We start from the raw sequence: 19,718 nt of genomic DNA on the forward strand, positions 1-19,718 counted from the left end.
AAAGGGAGGCATAAGGGGCCAGAATCCGAGAGATTCTATCAGTGTCTGGGAAGGGAGGCATAAGGGGCCGGAATCCGTAGAGATTCCGTCAGTGTCAGGGCATTTAGCTATGAATTAAATAATATCTGATATCTGATTTGATATGATTCTGATTTTCGTATCTGTTCTGTAAGCAAATCTGATTCTGATTTCCGTACGATATGAATTGATCTGATCTGTATGATATGATTTCTGTACGATTCTGACACGATTCTGTTCTGTTCCGATATGATCTGAATTTCTGATTTCTGTACGATTCTGATTCTGTTGATTTAATATGTTCTGATTTGTATTCTGATTTGATCTGATCCGTACGACTCTGATTCTGATTTGATATATGTCTGTATAAGTTTTGATTTGATTCTGTTCTAATTCGATATACGATTCTGTTTCGATTTCTGATTGGATTTTGGTCTGATGTGTTTGGTTTTGGATTCTGGAAGTTTTGATTAGAGGTTTATCGCTTTGCTGAGCTGTTGAGCTCACTCTTGTTTTGTGGTGGTTTTCAGGTTCTGGGAAAGGGAAGGTCCAAGAATAGATTTCAGATTCTGATCCGTAGGTATTATTTTGTACTTTTTATTTTTGTACAGATATGGCTCTTCTGCTCTGTTTCTTTCTGTCTGAGCCATGGTCTGTAGTTGTAGATGATTGTTTTGAGGAAAAGAAAAAAAAAGATGTTTTATTCCGCTGCATTTAATGTTTCATAGTAGCTCTGTGTGTCTGTTTTTGAGTTGAATTATTTGGAAGAATCAGTTCCGAAGCAAATTTCAAAGCCAGATCCTGATCAGTCAGTTTGTTCGTTCCAGTCGCGACCCGGTGCGAGCGGGATCCGTCCCGGATCGGGTCGGGTCGTGACAGAGATGAGCACTGGTTTCAAAAGAAGGGCTGCTGATTTGTAGGGAGGAGGGAGAAATTCTACCGTAGAGGTGCTGAATTTGAAAGAAGAGGGGAATTTGATGAAGGGGTTGGGTATGATCGCTGAAGGGAAGATCGTGACAATTGGGGAGCAACTCCTCTTCGAGGAATGGGAGGTTATGGAGGGTTCAAGGGCGACCCAAAGGTGAGGAAGCTGAAGATGCCCTTCTTTGAGGTCGAGGATGGCCATGACTGGATCTACAAGGTGGAACAATATGTCATCGTCAATAGGTTGATGGAGGAAGAGAAGCTGACGGCGGCAGGACTTTGTTTGGAGGGAAAGGTACTAGCATGGTACCAATGGCGTGACATGAGGCAACCCATATAGAGATGGAGGGAGTTTAAAGAGTGCTTACTAGAACGTTTTCAAATCTATAGGGCAGGAGACTTCTATGAGCAATTCTTTGCCTTAACATAGAGGGACTGTGGTAGATTACAATGACAGGTTCGAGTACTTGGCCAACAGATTAGACTGGCTCTCTGAGATAGTGTTAAAGGGGAACTTTATGAAGGGGCTTAAACTAGATATACGAGCAGCGATTAGGGTGATGAGGCCAAGAGACCTTGGGGAGGCCATGGAGCTAGCACAGTTGGTGGAGGATCAGAAGCAACTTGAGAGAGCGGCTAGGGGGAGCAACTCGGGGGGGATCATACAAGATGACCACCACCTTCTTAGCTCCCAAGGGGCCAGCACCAGGGAGTTTGAAAGAAGTGTCCAAGGAGAGAGCTGGAGGGGAAAATGGGAGAAATTTCAAAGGGCTGATTGAGAAGGAGATACTTGAGAAGAGTGCAAAGGGGTTGTGTTTTAGATATGATGAGAAGTATATGCTGTGGCATAGGTGTAAGGATCAAACTCTTCAGGTTCTTATCATCTGTGATGACGAGGAAACTGAGAGAGAGGTGGGAGTGGGTTAGAGATGGAGGAAGAGGAGAAGTTGCATCTAGATGTGGCATAAGTATTCCTAAACTCAGTGCTTATTAGATGGAGAGACCTGCCCAATTTTGATGCCACTTGGGAGCCCTATGAGAGGGTGAAAGATCATTTCCTTCATTTCACCTTGAGGACAAGGTGAGTCTTTGGGAGGGGGGTAATGTTAGGCCGACCATAGGGCTAGCTGAACCAGTCCAACCTGGAACATTTCTTTGCTACTGGATGCATTGACAGAACTAATGTGAAGAGAGAGAGAGGCCGGTTCGAGAGATGGGGTCCACAACTTAATTAAACGTTACTTTGGGAGGGAAATTTGAATTAGGGGTTGTTTAGGGATTTTGTATTTGTCCCTTTTGTTTTAATTAGTTCCCTTGGGAGGATTAGGGTTTCATCTTGAATTGGAGAAGAAATTTGAGATTTAGGATTTGTTCTTTTGGGCTCTAGGCTTTGCTAGAGATTTAGAGAGTTGTTTCTTCCCCTCAAATTGAAGAAACTTGTATCTTGTATTATTTTTCTTGTTCATGGATTGAATAGAAGATGTTTCCTTGTGTTCCCTCCAATTTTCTAAAATTTCTGCATCGTATTACTGATTTCTCTCTGAAATCAGTAAATTTCTCGCTGTTTTCACCAATTATTATTAGGTTTGCTTGCAAACTCAAGTATTTCCTATCAGCGTGTTCTTGAAAGCCGCCCAACTTTCTTCTCTTGCAATCACACGTACACGAAAACCTCCCAACACCCTTCCCATACAGTTACACTCACCATCTTACCTATGTCTCTTATAATTTACTTTCCTTCTTGCGCCTATCTCCCATGACTACCTTCCACTTTTATGTTTTCCCCTGCATAATCACAACGCCCCCTCGAACACCTAACTCCTTTGGTAGTGGTTTCAATTTCGGGTAACGGGTCGGCTTTGGGTTGTACCCGGAATTGACCCGACACTATTTGGGTCAACCCGATCCGTTTTTGCAAACGGGTCGGTTTTTCTGACTCGAACCCGACCTGCTTCGAGTCTGAGTCAACCCGACATGACCCGAGACCAACCAAAGATTGATGATTTTCGGATAAAAAACGGGTCAATCTACGACTTTTGGGTAAAAAAATGAGTCAATTTCGGGTTATTGGGTCAACCTGACCCAATTTTTAAAATGGACCGATTTGTTGAACCCGAACTAGTTCGGGTCCGGGTTGACCCTAACCCGAAATTTTTTGGTCGAGTTCGAGTCGGGTTTTTGGGCCATGTCAAATATTGACACCCCTATCCTTTGGCACTAGACTTCCTTATGCTTCAAGAATTTGAGTTCAAGTTATTTTTTTTTTTTTTAACAACGTCTAGTTTGATCTCCTTGCCAGGGCTGCAAACAAACCGAGTCGAGCTAAGTATGTGAGTGTTTATGTTTGTGTTCATTTAATATCAGGTTGTTCAAGTTTAGTTCATGTTTGTTCGAGCTTTACTGTTTGTGTTCATGTTTGGTTCATTTAAATTAATGAGTGTTCATGTTCGGTTCGTGTTCGTTCGTTTAGTGTTTATGGAGCTTTAAACAAACAAACATGAACGAGTTATAAACGAGCTCTATTTTTAGATGTTCATTAACTTAACAAACGAGCTTTATCGAGCTTCCTAACAAACAATTACATCGAGCATGTTCACGAACTTAATGTCGAGCTCTATTTATATTTATTAATTCTATAATCAAATATTAATTATTTTTATCAAGCTTATTCACAAGTTCACTATCGAACACGAATCGAGCTTCTTATCGAGCTTAATGTCGAGCTTGTTCACGAACTTTAAATGATGTTGTTCGCGAACATAAATGAGCCAAACGCATTAGTGTTCAAGCTTGTTTATTTAAGAATCGAGTATTTAAAATATTGTTCAAATTTGTTTGTTTAGTTAATTAAACGATCACGAACGAGCTTTAATCGAACCGAACAACGAGTTGCTCGTCGAACGTTTGGTTCACTTGCAGCCCTACTCCTTGCATCAGACTACATCGAGTTTAGCGGCTTCAAAGCATTGGTATATTCTTGCAAACCACGTCCTTCACATCTGTCATGTAATTGGGATAAAAATAATGCTTTGCGTCCATTGATCTTTAAACAGCTTGCTTTTCATTGATTTTTTATTTGACTAAGAAAGAAGGACCTCTATATCCATGCCATCTTTGATCTAGCTAAAATTTTGCCTTCCTCCGTTGATTTTTGATCCATATATAGATAGTGGTTTTTTGTTTTGTGATTTAAGTGTCGTCGATGTATTCAATATCTTCATCTATTTACCATACAACAATTTGATATCATTGTTGCCTTTTAACTGCTTGTGGTATAGGCATAAGAAATGCTCAACAAAAAATGAACAAAATAATAACCTTTCAAAGTAAAATACAAAAGAATGCAAGTGAGCCAACAAAAAAAGACCTTTGTGTTCATTGATCCAACAAGTTATGCCTCTCTGTATTGATACTTGATCCGGGTTGTTGGGGTTGAATGCTTACTATCAAGGACTATACCAAACTAAACTTAGCAATGACTTTGTTGTTAATAACAGCAGTAAGTAGGATTGTCACGCTACTTCAAGGTTGCCAACATACCGACACCTCTAAATAGAGGGTAACAGGATGTTGTCTTTAGTATTAGCCACCTGCAAGAAAGGAAGAAATTCAAGAGGGTTGCATATAATACTCAAATAACTTGTGTGTAAACAATAACAACAGGAAAGGTTGTAGTGCATTGATTCTTTTTTGCAACTCATGCGAGACAAGCTAGACATGAAATTCTATAGAAATACGTTGGTTTAGCCACAATCGATCATTTATTGATTTGATTGTAAAAATTTCAGGTTGAAGCAAGCACTGTAGATTTTGGTTTTATACTATTGTATTAATTTTCATAGTATAAAAAATAACTTTTATGGTAGATCTTCTTGGTATGAAACCAATTTGATTGTCTAATATTAGTGAAGTTTTCTAAGTTTATATTCCATTGCTCTCTATCATATATTTATTTTAACACTCATTAGTTTGATTCCTTTGAAGTAAACATAATTACGTACATTTATTTTTTAAAATATTAGTACTTAAAGATTTTTTTCTCCAAATATTTTGATATTCTTTTGTTTTCAATTTTTTTTTGAAATATTTTATCAACCAAATTACTTCAATATCACTCATACCTCTTTAAAGATCAATTATATCTCATATTGACCTTAATTGTTACTTATGCATCTTCTTTAGAGCTAATTTAACTTCTTTTTTTTTTAGCTCATTTTATAATATGTTTTTATTTTATTTATAATTCTCCTCCGAACTGAGCTCTTCTTTAAAACTTGCATTTAATTATTTCTTAGAATTGCATTTTAATCTTTCTTTGTTATAATCTTTAACAAAGATTTTACTATCTTTGCTTCTAATTCATCTAACATGCTCAAACTCTATAGATACTTGTCTTTACTTGGATAGTTTATAAATCTCATTTTCTTCCTCGTAGTACCAAACTTAAATTATATATATCATGAATATTTATACCTTTTGTTTTTTATTCTATTTGTAAGATTTCTAACTTTCTTATAAACATATTAAACTTCAATATTATTATTATTTTGCTACTTTTAGGCATTCTTTTTTTTAATAATATTTTATACTCCCTTACACAACTAAATCTTCTTGCTAGATTATTTCTAGACTGACCTAAAACTTCTAGAATTTAGTTTAATGAAATTAATCACCTTTTGCCAAATCAAGTCTAACTCACTAAAAACTTCTAATTTTTCTCTCCTTGCAAATTATTTTGAAAGATTAATCACTTTAGACCTTTCAAGCTTTATCATCTTATCATTGGGAAATATTTTTTTTTAATCTTTTTCATAGCTTAAGATACACATCCAAACGATCAGCTTTTCTCTTGAAATCAGCTCTACTTTTGAAAGTAATTTAGCCATCTTCCTATTTTTGAAAGTATTTATTCTATAGCAAGGTTTATGATACCATAAAATCAAACCTAATTTTTACCATCATATTTAATAATACCGTTGTCAGGTTTCAAGTCCTAGATTAGAAAAGAGGAGGGTTACGTTAGGTAGTCAACAGCCAGTGTAAAACTTATCGAATAATTACGATATGAATCTTTTAATACATTTTGTTAATGCTAGGGTATTCCTTGTAAGCAATGTGTTGTATTGATTGAATGCAACAACAAATGAGTAAGGGTTGTTGCATTGGCGCCCGTGTGCATTGTTCAATAGGCAAGGGTTCCAGCATTATGGATGGATGTGGGCAAAGTAGTCCGTGAAACTAAATTTAGAATAAGAACTTGGAATATAGGTTTCATAGACAAATTAATAAAATTAATAGATATTATCTTCATAGGAAGATAAATATTCTATACATTCAAAAAACTAAATGAGTTAGAGAGAAGGCTAAGGAGATTAATAGATTAGAATTTAAACTATGATATTATGGTAGGAGTCGTACTAGAAATGGTATAGGTATGATTATAAATAAGAGTTTGAAGGACAATATTGTAAAAATTAATATAATTGAAAATACAATTACAACTTTAAAGATTATTGTTGATGTTAAGATTATTAATATTATGAGTGTTTGAAGGACAAGTTAAGTGTTTCTGAGATGAGGAGGCTCAGGTGGATGAGTGTCTTTACTCTTAGAGTTAGGATACGAAATGAGCATATACGTGAAAAGGTTAGAGTAGCTCCAGTGGAAGATAAAATTAGAGAGAGTCGCCTTAGATGGCTTGGCCACATAAAATGACGGCCTTCTGATAATTCGGTTAGGAAAGTGGATGTATTAGATTTGACTTATGTTAAGAAAGGTAGAGGTAGACCTAAAACGACTTGGTTAGAATATATTAGAAATGATATTTATTTATTAGATTTAGATGATAATTTGACTCTTAACCGGACACAATGGAGAAAAAATGATTTATATAGCTGATCCCACATAGTGGGATAAATGCTTGTTGTTGTTGTATATTTCTATCTTTTATTGATTTTCTAATAGCCTTTCATGCTAGAAATGATGTATATTTAAATCACATGTAATAATTATTATCTTTTCTTCATGCATATGCTCACTTCCATTATTACTAGACTTAACAAGGTAAAATGAAGCATTATAATTTGTGAAAGTGTCACAATACGAGATTGATAGTGGTACACCCCAACAACATGGGATGTTATGAGGGGATATATGATCTGTTTTGTACTCACAAAAATAAAAGTTCACATACAAAATATGTTAGAGCAAACAATGGAAGATAAATTAAGGTTTTATTCATTATTATAAATTCAAATGGCAGTACATTAACAAAGTAGGAACAACTACATGTAAGAAGAGAACTTAATGAAATAATTGCATAGATAAAACAACCAAACCCTAAAAAAATATGAATGACTTATAAAACACAAAATAGTCTCTCTCTATATATATGTATATATATAATATCCTATTATTAATAGCTCTGCTCCTTTTGTGATGGTCCACCTAACACTCTGATAAAACTTATTATCAGAAAAGTTAAAAAGCAAATTTAAGAATTCAAACCAAATAAATAACTCGTATCTATTAAAGCATAAACGTTAAGGAAATAAGAATGCAACATGAACAACTACAAAATGGCAAGAGTAACTGCATAGTAAGAGATAATCAACATATCAATGCAAAAATATAACATGTCAAAGTTCCTATAAAATATTCTAGTATGATGATATTACAAATATATATGTCAAACTGTCACTAATGTAATTTCATTCGAATGTATTCATATAAAATCATACTAACTCAATATAATGTACTCATCATTAATTTTTAGCTCATGTATATATGTGTGTGTGTGTCTGTTTTGTCAAATGTCCTACATCGGAAAGATAAACACCAACCCAAGGAAATTCAATAATTTTATAAAGTGGTCACTCTGTTGTTGTTATCACTTTGTGGGCCCATCAACTCGGCTATTCATTATTCAAAAGGGCTCTATTGAACTACATACAAACATACAATTTATATGTTATAATAGGCAAGTTTTCAAGATATTATATATTCAATATGATGATTTTTATTTTATAATAATTTATGTTTTTCAAAAATAACATCCATTGCATTCAATAAACATACATGAAAATAGATATATTATAGGGATCAACATACAAAAGTTTGTTCAATAACTAATCATGGTAAATTTATCTATGATACTGATTATTTATCATTACTTCGAAACTAGAAGTGGATATCTAGTTCAAGTGAAGTGCACTAAAAATGAAATATTCAAAAATATTTCTATTAGAAGAGGATATTCAATATAGGTGGATGTGATATTTTGATAAACTTTTCAATGAAATTGTGAGAATATAATTAACTTTAGTAATCTTAGTATTCTAAATAAAAATAGAGATTTTAATTATTATCGTCCTATTAGTAAAACCAAAGTTATATAGGCTTTAAAGAAAATAAGTGTTGAAAAGCACTTAGACCTGATGATATTTCAATAAAAGTGTGAAAATTTTTAGGAGATGAAGGAATGTTTTGGATTACTAAATTTTTTAATATTATTTTGAAGACTATAAAGATGTCCGATGAGTGGAGAAGTAGTATATTGGTTCATATTTTTAAAAATAAAGGTGAAGCACAAAAGTGTGTGAATTATAGAGGAATTAATTTAAGGTTTAATACATTAAAATTATGAGAAAGAGTTATCAAGCATTGGTTACGATGTGATACTACTAGTAGACCTACCCAACATTAAGCTTCTAACAAAGAAGAGTATTTTTATCTCATAATAAATAATAGCTGCTTGCTACGAGTTATAACTCTCAAACCTATGCTCTCTCAAAAGAATCCAAAGAGGCAATGCCTGATGGTATTGACTTGAAGTTCCTAAACAATGCAAACTTTGAGTAACTTACAAGGACACATTAAAATGTATAAAATTGGCTAATTATGAAATTAGTCTTAACTTAATAAACCGAGGCCACCACAAAAATATGTTGAATGAATTAACATTAATGTGGATTGTGGAGTAACATCTCTCTAATAATCTAATCCTACAATCTAACACAAATATATACATAAATGCATAGTTACATGAAAACATAAACATAGGATAAACTAAACTATTATTGTGAGTAGCTTGCGAAGATAACAATGATGAAGAAGAGTAAAAAGACAAGAAGAAGAAAGGGGGAAAGGTGGCTTTCTAATGCCACGTTGGACCAAATCGTTGCATAGAGTTTTGGGAGGAACATGTTCCGCAGTTGTGAAAGGGAAGGGTCAAGGAGAATGAAAGCCAAGAAACTTCATTGGTGGCGGCTGTGAGAGAAAGAAACGAAGAGAGAGGAGAAGGGAGAGATTTGGCTGCTGCCAAAGGGAGGAGGTTTAAAAGAAGAACGATGACTTAGGTCCTACTTATATCGCAAGCATGGTGGCGTCGGGCAGGCGTTTTCAAGTAATGATAGTGGTGGAATAGGCATATCACGTGAGAAGAGGCCAAATTGCGTGATTTGTGCCATTGGGGAAGGAGGGTGGCTGGTTGGGGTTTTCGCGTGCTTTTGGAGGGGCCTTTCTTATTCACAGGAGGCTGGTTCATTCTGTTTAAAAAAAATGCTAGACTGATTCTGTCGAATTTATTATAGATAGCTATCATATTTATTGGATAAATGACTTGCTTAGATTTTAGGGAGATTTGCATACATATACCACTATATACTATATTTATATATCTAACACCTAACATTTTAATATTGCATACATACCATCCATAGTTCACTTTCATATCAAATATGGGTGGTATGAATGAAGTATATGGGTGATGGAAATGAAATATGAGTGACATATTTGATATTAAAATAATATAAGGTGGTATATATGTAATATTAAAATTTTAGATTTTAGATATGTAAATATAGTAGGATAAAGTGATATGTATCCAGGTGCTAGTGAAAAGATAATTGACGTCTGACTTGATTTTTTTATTGCTGCTACTGAAAAGAAATCTTTTACGCATTAGAACATTTCCATTTTCAGAATTTTTGTTCTATTCTTTATTAGTCAGAGATGAGTGCATTTCATGGCTACTAATTGACATTTCAAAAGCAGTTGGAGAAAGAAGCAGTTGCGACAGGTACTCCTTTGGGACAAGCTCGTGATATAGATATACCCCCGCCACGGCCTAAGAAAAAGCCAAACTATCCATACCCTCGAAAAACTGGTTCCTCTTCTATCTCTGCTACCACTGAAGCAGCTAATAAGAAAACCCTAAAAACTTCGAATCCCCTGTCCCAGGAAATAAATAAACAAGAGGTACATGTTTTCTTCTGCCATTATTTCTGCATGATCAGTTAGTTCTTCTTCCTCTTCTCTTTTGCTTCTACAGTCTCAAATTTTTTTATCAGGCATCTCTTGCAGCTAAATCAGTCCAAGAAACAGAAGAATGTTCTGATGAGACTCATTGTTCAGTAGTTCTTAATCTTTTCCAAGATGCTCCATCTGCTTCCATCCCGTCTAGGGACAAGGGCTCCAAAAAGAAATTCAGTTTCAGCCAGTATGTTCCCATGGCCACAGAACCAAAAGAGCCGCCTTCCTTGAAAGGATCTTCATTAACAATTGAAGTAAATCTGGAATCATCATTGAACGAAGTGACTAAATCCGATAAGGCTCCAGGAAGGACAAGTGGAATCAACATAGAACTACATGAATTATCGGCAGGTTCTGGTGCTCATAAGCAGGCGGAGAAACAATCAGAAAGTGACCATAAGCAAGGCGTTCAGTACCATGAAGGTCAAGAAGCTAAGGGGATACAGACAACCTGTATTGAGAATGGAGGGTCCCCCTCTTGTGCATTTATGAACCACACAATTCCAGCAGTTCCTGCCCCTGCATTCGTCACCAGTTCTGCAATGTCCTTCATTTCTCATCCTTTTCCGACCTTCCCACCATTTGCTCAAGATTTCTACAGATCATTCCTGGGTTTCTCATCTGCTTTTTCTAGTCAAATCATTTCAACTTTGCAGCAAAATCCAACAGTTCATGCGGCGGCATGTACAGCAGCAGCATCACTCTGCCCATCTGAAGAAGTGGATTCTTCCAGTATGGCAGCAATTGCGGCTGCGACCGTTGCGGCCGCATCAGCATGGTGGACGACTAACGGACCCTTCCTATTTTTTCCTCCCATCCATGCTTCAGGATTTGCATGTTCTCCACCAGCCATTTCATTTCCTGTGGTGAACACAGCCCAGGCTCCTCAAGAAAAAATGAAGGAGAAGCAAGAAGAATGTCAAAATTCAGCTAGTGCTAATCAACAAGCTGTTTTATCATCATCTTCTTCATCACAGTTGGAGGAGGGCGAACAAAAATTCTCTAATAATTTCAAAGCATCATCTGATGTTGATGTTGCTTGTCGTAATTTAGACAGGGCAAAGGTCAGCAAACCCGAACGTTCGTCTTGTGGCTCCAACACAACTTCAAGCAGCGAAATTGAAACGGATGCCGTCCTTAAGAAAAATGGCGAAACTAAGGATGAAGAAGGTAACCAAGCACATTTCCAAAATCTTGCAGCTGGAGAGGTCAACAATCGCCGAGCTCGAAGTAGTTTGTGCTTTAATGAAACCTGGAAAGAGGTTTCCCAAGAGGTCATCATTCGAAAGTTCTTTCTGTTTTGTCACTTTGCATCATTTTAGAAAAAAATGCTCCACTATTTCTCCAATCTTCTCTTTGACAGGGTCGACTAGCTTTCGAAGCGCTCTTCACCAGAGATATCCTGCCGCAGTCTTTTGCAACTCAACTTCACAAATCTGAAATGGTAAGCACTGAAATATTGTCCTTCTCTCATAATTTTTGTTGGTATATTATTTAAAACTAAAGTCCAGCTGGATAAAGTTGCAAAGTGTTTGAAAATTAATAATAAATATCAAGTATTCTTACACATAGACCACCTTCATCTGTTAGTTGAGAGCTTTGACTATCAACTAAGAGATATTGGATTAGAAGCTTGCTTATATGATATGTGTGTGAATTTGTCTTAATTGGCCTAAATGCCCCCACACAAAAAAAATGCATATAACAACACAAGCAAAAGCAGACAATATTATGAAATATTAAGGACCTGATTTGTTTGATCCATTGGTACATACAAATTATGAAATATTATTGCCTGAAACTTTAGGGAATGCCTAAGGAGAACATACCAATTCGAAGGGAAGAAACCTGCAACCAAAACTGTTGCCTTCCGAATGAAATTAAACAAGGAAACCTTAAGGTTGGGAGAACTGGTTTTAAACCTTACAAAAGGTGCTCAGCAGAAGTTGAGGTTCATAAGAGCTCAGCTAACGATGAAACCAGCAACAAGAGAATTCGTCTACAAGGAAAAGTTTCGTCCTGAAAAATGGCTTAGTTGAACATACTGGTTAAAAATTTAAGCTAAACTGTCGCTTGCTTGCCGTGCATCAGGATTTTATTATTCGTCCTGCATTATTCTATTATTATTGTATTTGTGGTTAGCTCAGGTCAGTGATGTAGAAGCTCTAAGCAGTGTAGTGTATACTCCTTTCTAGATGCCTTTATATCTACTCTTGTTTTATCTTGGTTCCTGCTTTTGTTTTGGTTTGTAAAGAGCGAAATTCTCTTCTCTAATTATATGGAATGGAATTTGCAACCTTGTAAAGAAGAGTAAAATCTTCAGCAATGGGAGTCAATAAGATTATCATACTTTATTTTGGTTATCTGTATGATTTTTTCTTAGCCTTTTACGTTGATAATATTATTGTTTTGGCCTTACTTAACGTCGGCCACCTGCTACATCTCCTTTAGATCTTTACTTCCTTTAATAGGATAGTGTTTTTATAGTTTTTTTTTTAAATGCAGCTTATAAATCCTTTAATATATATATATATATATATATATATATATAATATATATATATATATATAATTTGTCATTTCAACATAGCGTAATAGCTCTACGTCGGATATATTAATATGATTTAATTATATAGTTAAAAAATCAAATTAATAAGATTTTTTTACACGTAATTAATGTTGCGTGTAACTATTCTAAAGTCATAAAAAAATATCAAAATATTCTGATAACTATATTTTTCTTTGAGAAAAATAATAATAAGGGTAAGCGTGGGATTACAAAATAATGAAATATATTCTCTCATATTTAAAGAAAACTTTAAAGAAAATCATTCTCCTTTAGATATATTATTTGTTGTCTTTATAAAGGAAAAACTTTTCTCATACCAAATTCAAATTAATAAAAAAACAAATTATAAAAATAACATTCATGATTAAATTCGGGCACCAAAATTAAATGGTACGCATTTAATTAGAAAATTTTATTTGTTCTCTTTTATAATAGATAAAACTTTTTTCTCAAATACCAAATTCAATTAATAAGGAAGAGCAAATAATATATATATATATATATATATATATATCATCTGATTAAATGCCAAAGGAACAATTAGCCTAGAAACTTTTTTTTTCTTTTTCTTTTGTTTTTGAGATGAGGAACCATCCGTTGACTTGACAGTTCGTAAACCCCAATTGACTTATTGACCTACCAATTCACCCATGTCACTGTATTCGCAACCCGCGCTTTGAAGTCTCACTTAAGAAGCTATTGCCGCTCGAGGGAATTGAATTTGGATTGCCGCTCAAGGGAATCGAATTCGAAAGGCAGAATTCCCAATCAAGCTAAGGTTCAGTGGGTGCCTCTAAATTTTTAACTCTATAAAACTTTATCGAAATCTTCAGGATAAATTTTGGATAAAAAAATATTGACTTAAAATTTGAATAGAATGATTTTGTAATCATCTTTTATTTTAAGATGAATATAAAATAATTTATATGACTATAAACAACTACTCATCCTGTCCAAAATTTCAAAGTATCCGACTGTTCCACAAATAATTTACCCCCAAAGACTAATAATAATCATTCCCAAGGACATATCCCCCAAATAAATTGCCTCACTGTTTCACAGCAAGAGATCAGTAATCCCACAAATGGTAATAATTTAAAGCGGCTGGTCGTGCAATTTAACCTTACCTTGTTCAGAAGAAGGAACCTTCAGGAGATTGGGGAAGTTTCCTTTTATATGGTGCAGCCATTTCCTTCTTCAATTGAGTCAGAATGTGCTCCATTGTGGACTCAATGTGCCAGTTTGCCAGCTTGCTGAATTTCTTTGGGTCTACCTGCATTTGCACTTAACAATACTTCTTTATAGGTTTAGTTGCCTTACACAAATAAGACCTTAGGAAAAGAGAGAAGAGGATACCAGTCCTGTATCAGGGTTAACACAAGCCATATTTATTCGAGAGTGGAAGCGCACAGTTGGTGGTTTGGCTGGATACTCTTTGTCGCAAAACAACTTCAATTGATGAATCCTCCCTTCATGAACCGACTGCAATTACAATTTCATGAGATATTTTACACAACATGCAAAAAAAGAGCTGTTATATATTAATAAAGAAAATACAATAATACATTGTGAGGACCAATTATAGTCCCACTCCAGGAGCGCATGTAGATGTCATCTGCATCCTCCATCCCATAGCTAACAGTCCCGTCGCCTATACCTTTCTCTCCTCGCTCAAGCTCATCAAGCAGCCTGAAGTTCCGAGGAACTATAAATGGACACAAATGTTCATTAACCATTCATGTTTAACAAAAAAACCCATTACAGAAAGCAATGCGGTTGGCGGTGGCAGGAAGGGATGAACCAATGCTTGTGAGCGTTGTATGGATGCTTCTTTGTTGAGTTTTCCATGGAGATCATTTAAGGAGGTCGCCGGCTCAAGAGAATATTAACATAATGATTGGATGGTAATTGTGCACTTAAGCCATCAAGAATCTTGTCAATAAGATTTTCTTCATCAATGAACTTACCAAGAATCAAAAGTTCATTGACATAAGTTTTAATAAATTGCGTTCGAGTTATTATTTGATTTGCTTGAGGGGGCCTCAAAGAGGTTTGGCATGTGCATCGACAAGAATGATCCATAGTTCTTGGGAGGTGAAGACAACAGAGAAGAGGTTGGATGGATGGAAGAATGCTCCAAAGATATGATTAACGAGAAGGCAATCCTCACGTTTTCAATGTGTAGTCAGTAGAATTAGGGAAAATGGTGTCATTTATGACGACAATGGATGAGTCACAAGGATAAGTACCTAATGAAACCTTCTAGCTCATACCCTTCAAAAAGAACATGAACTTTAAGGTTCCGTGCAATGCAATTAATGAAGGTGAGTTTGGTTATATTATATAGGTTGATTGTGATGAGTCGATGATTAGGTTTTAAGTGTTATTGGATAGTAGCATGGGAAGTGGTTGAATAGGAGATACTAGTTTGTACGCCTTTGCATTGTTTTATTCTCTTTAATGGATGCAATATGCAACTTTCAAGAGAATATGAGATGTCCCAAAAAATCATTTGCCAGAAAAGGATGGTGGCATGGATTTATAGGCGACAATGGCAACACAAGGAGGAGGGCGTGAAGCGGCAAGGATGTGTGAGATCGAACATTTGGTAGAGGTGTGTTAGTTGGCCTTGTGTATGAGAGAGAGTGGAGGTTGGGAAATAGTGCTCGGTAATGGCCGTGTATGGAAGAGAGGAAATAAAGAGAGGTCGCATGCCCTAGGGCAAAAGGGAGCAACCAAGAGGGTGAAGAGGCCATGAAGACGAGTAGTGTGGTGTCGGATGTGATTTCAACAAAGAGTTAAAAAAATGGAAGTTTCTGAATTACAATATAAGCAAGAAACTCAAGTAGTAAATAAAATAACGATATAGGAGGTTGAAGTAGAAAACTAAATATTTACAATAATTACATAATGATGAGAATAAAATATTTCCTCAATATCCTAACAAGCCAAAATAGATTGTATAAGATTGATGATGAGGATGGAAAACTTACATTAAAAACTATTACTTATCAAGTTATATATAACTTTAGCATCATGGCAAACCTCAACATTATCAAATCAACATGCCTATTCCCACTTCTATAACCTGCAACCCCAAGAAGGAAGCACAATCCAACAAGATGCCATAGTTGACACTAACCTTATTAAAAAATTAGGGAAAGAAACTCAAGTAGTAAATAAAATAACGATATAGGAGGGTGAAGTAGAAAACTAAATATTTACAATAATTACATAATGATGACAATAAAATATTTCCTCAAATATCCTAACAAGCCAAAATAGATTGTATAAGATTGATGATGAGGATGGAAAACTTACATTAAAAACTATTAGTTATCAATTTATATATAACTTTAGCATCATGGCAAACCTTAACATTATCAAATCAACATGCCTATTTCCACTTCTATAACCTGCAACCACAAGAAGGAAGCACAATCCAACAAGATGCCATAGTTGATACTAACCTTATTAAAATCTTCCACAACTCCCTCATCACAAGAGATGAAGATAACATTAAGTTAAGCACATAACTAATGCCAAATATGAGGTAATCTTCAAGGTCAAGGAACAAGATCACCAAAAGAGACATTTCAATGTAAAGAACTTCAAGACCCAATTTTTTGTTGAACTGATATGAGAACAAAAAAGGAATAACCTTTATGTGGAACCTTCTACATGCAAGTACAACAAGCGCTTCCACATCTCTACAACCAAATATTACCATTGGAATCCACTGTTGCATGAAAGTTACAGCACAGTCACCCAAGTCCACTATGAGGAAATCAAACCTGAACTTAATTTAGTTAATGGATGAGTTCCTCCAAAAAACCAATATAGAAGACCTCCATGGACAAGGTCTTGCTTTCGATGGCTCCAATCAGATCCCAACATGTAGCAGCACATTGGATCTATTCAACAACTATAAATTATTTCCACGGCAATCAATCAAAATATGAAATCAAACTAGTTTCCACATCTGGAAAATTTAGATTTTGGTCCAAACCAAAACTAAAAGAAAATAAATACATTTGATAATATGGTCATGAACTCATGATTTGAAACCTTAACAAACCAAATATTCTTTGAGTATGAGGTCAACCTAATTCAATTACTTTCAAGGTCAATCCAACCAAACTAATCAACTGCACGCTAGCAAGTAAACATGCATGGAGACATTTACATAAACATGCATAAATTTCATGCAAGAAATCTGCCACATGCCTTCAAGCACGCAAAGCCATATTGAATAATAGTTTACAATAACATAAACTAAAAAATATAATAAAAAACATTATCAAAGATAGATCATATAGTACATCATAAGCACGCCCGCCAAATAGTGGTCCAACCCACTAAGAATCTTTTAGGATTTAAATTTTAAAATAGATAGAATTTGGAGCATATAATATGACAATTCATGAGTATCCAAATAGCCAAGCCTGAACCTAATATAAACTTAGAAAATTATGCACCATCCAGAAATAATAATTCAATAGGCAAAAGCTTTTTTTGGCTTCAAGCATTTCAAGCAACCAAAAAGTAACAGAACTAAAAGGAATACCAAGATTTTTCCAAAAAAAAAAAGGAAAACAATACTTAGGATGCTTTAATTAGATTAGGCCTTATAAAATAACATATCAAGCTGTTTCCCTCTCTAACAACCTCCTCCTCCATTTATCACCCAAACTATAGCATTTTTTTAAGCAAATTTTGTGCTACGATGAGTTTGAACCATAATCATGAAGACCTAGAAAAAACTCAACCTCCTTATCCAATAAAGCAAAGCTAATCACATCTTGAGCATTAAAATCAACAATAGATGCAACAAACTACAACACTCGAGTTTTCAGTTATAATAAATTAGCGGCTCTACCACTTATTAAGTTGAAAACAATAGGTGAGGGCAAAAAGGGTTTGAATCTCTTGAATTTACTTTGAGATGGGTACATGACAACAGTTGATTGATTATCCATGTATTAGACTCGACTCAAAGCACATCTAAGAGTTTTAAAACCTGACTATTTTACCAGGGATGTCCTGGCCCAACTTTCACATCTTAAGCTAGGCGGGGAACAACGGCCCTAATATTTAATGCAATACGACACAAATTCAAAGCAAAACACAAGCCAGATCATAGCAACCTACGCAGAAATTTAATTTCACGAAAACAATAACCCGAAAGCGCGCCAACACTTCTACCACAAATGGCAGACGCTCCTCACCTATGTCGACCAAAAATCCCATCCATCCCGCAAATAAACATATTAGATATTTCAACAGATCTAACAAGAAAGATCCCTTTCAGAACAAAACAGAAACCCTAATTGACCAAGGAAAAGAATAACAAAAGAATGAAACAATGGTCTCACCGACGACACCGGATCCGCCGGCGATTCCGAACGACATGGATGAGCACTAGAACCAGTCGATGCTCTTTAACGAATCGATCTGCCGAATCGTGCGAAAGAGCGAGCGAGAGTGAGAGAGGGCGAGGGAAATCTATGGATGCCAAGAACAAAAAGAAGTACCATCCAACATTTTTATAGGGATTTGGTCTCGTTTGAAAAGTGGATGGTTCAAGAAAATGATTTTAGCTTATTTATTGTAAATTTCTTTGATTATTTATATTAATATTCTTATTTTCTATTTTAAAAATTACAACTTTAAATTATAATTTTAGTGTATAATAAAGAAATTAAATTATACTTATTTTATTAATTTTTTTCTTTTAAAATCTACCTATTTTCTAATTATATTTATTTTTTAAATTTTAATATTTTATTAGAAATAGATTTTTAATTCACACATATACTAAAAAATGACTTAACATTTCACTAAATAGAACCTAGATCGGGGCCCTCCAACCCGGTGTCACAGCGTTATATGTTCAATCTATAGTTACTATAAAACAGATAGCATCGACACAACCACGTTAAATTTCGGTGCCCTTGTGTTGCACCTTCTTAGTCGTAACGCTCAAAATCACAGTGTTGTAATGCCACAGTTCAAAATTTTCAAATTTTCTAAATAAATCCATTTAAAAATTCTGGGTAGTTACATATAGGACGCCTTATTAGGTGAACCAATATGTGTTAGGATTGAGTTGAATTAGGGTTTAGCCCTCATAAAACCCAATATTAGAATTATAATTAGAATGATGGGGCCATTTAAGGCAATCTAGGGTAAGGTGGTTCAATCGATATAGACATCACCAAGCATGTCATAAAATGAGTTAATTAACTAATGAATTAAGGTTAAAGTATGTAGAATATAAGGATCGATGTATTGGAATATGTTATTTTAAGCCAATACCCGACGGGTCATATAGCAACTCCATTCAATCTTTTTACTATTTTGTTGGCTGGAAGCTTTGGCTAATAATTAATAGCTCTTGAGTTTGAGTTTTACGTATGTGATGTTTGTGTGAGTAGGGCTGCAAGCGAACCAAACGTTCGACGAGCTACTTGTTATTCGGTTCAATTAAAGCTCGTTTGTGATCGTTTAATTAACTAAACAAACAAACTTGAACAATATTTTAAATGCTAGATTCTTAAATAAACAAACTTGAACACTAATGCGTTCGGTTCATTTATGTTCGCGAACAACATCATTTGAAGTTCGTGAACAAGCTCGGTTGAGAGTTTTGGATACCAACCAAGAAGTATTGGGTTCAAGTCTTGCTTATGTAATGTGTGTGTGAGTTTACCTTAATTGACCTAAATGTCCAAAAATATATATTATGTTGTTTATTATTTGAATTTTTTTATTAGAATTTATTCTATATATGCTTCATTTTAAGAGTCAATAATTTAATTTAAAAATATTGAAAATGCCAATAAAATATATTTACTATTTTAATTTCATATTAATTAGATAACAAATAAAATAAA

The 19,718-nt window shown here is 34.8% G+C and overlaps 2 protein-coding genes across 4 annotated transcripts in view; one reads left to right on the plus strand and one right to left on the minus strand.

Annotated features, from left to right (window-relative positions):
* Window positions 1-12,617, plus strand: part of LOC110097602 (protein CCA1) — a 21,937-nt gene extending 9,320 nt beyond the window's left edge. For all 3 annotated transcript variants that reach the window (XM_020824091.2, XM_028694047.1, XM_028694046.1), the window contains 4 exons: window positions 9,997-10,200; window positions 10,293-11,528; window positions 11,618-11,698; window positions 12,062-12,617. In XM_020824091.2, the coding sequence (XP_020679750.1) occupies window positions 9,997-10,200; window positions 10,293-11,528; window positions 11,618-11,698; window positions 12,062-12,277 (1,737 nt within the window). In that variant the 3' untranslated portion in view covers window positions 12,278-12,617. The remainder of the gene's footprint in view (window positions 1-9,996; window positions 10,201-10,292; window positions 11,529-11,617; window positions 11,699-12,061) is intronic.
* LOC110097603 (ubiquitin-conjugating enzyme E2 variant 1C) lies at window positions 3,987-18,355 on the minus strand. Its single transcript, XM_028694048.1, has 5 exons — window positions 18,198-18,355; window positions 14,388-14,527; window positions 14,179-14,304; window positions 13,950-14,095; window positions 3,987-4,532 (listed from the first exon to the last, which is right to left on the minus strand). The coding sequence occupies exons 1-4, from the start codon at window positions 18,232-18,234 to the stop codon at window positions 13,955-13,957; spliced, it is 444 nt and encodes a 147-aa protein (XP_028549881.1). The 5' UTR covers window positions 18,235-18,355; the 3' UTR covers window positions 3,987-4,532; window positions 13,950-13,954.
* Between the last annotated feature and the right edge of the window lie 1,363 nt (window positions 18,356-19,718).

This window comes from Dendrobium catenatum, unplaced genomic scaffold (genome assembly GCF_001605985.2).
Source record: "Dendrobium catenatum unplaced genomic scaffold, ASM160598v2 fragScaff_scaffold_390, whole genome shotgun sequence".
Lineage (NCBI taxonomy): Eukaryota > Viridiplantae > Streptophyta > Magnoliopsida > Asparagales > Orchidaceae > Dendrobium > Dendrobium catenatum.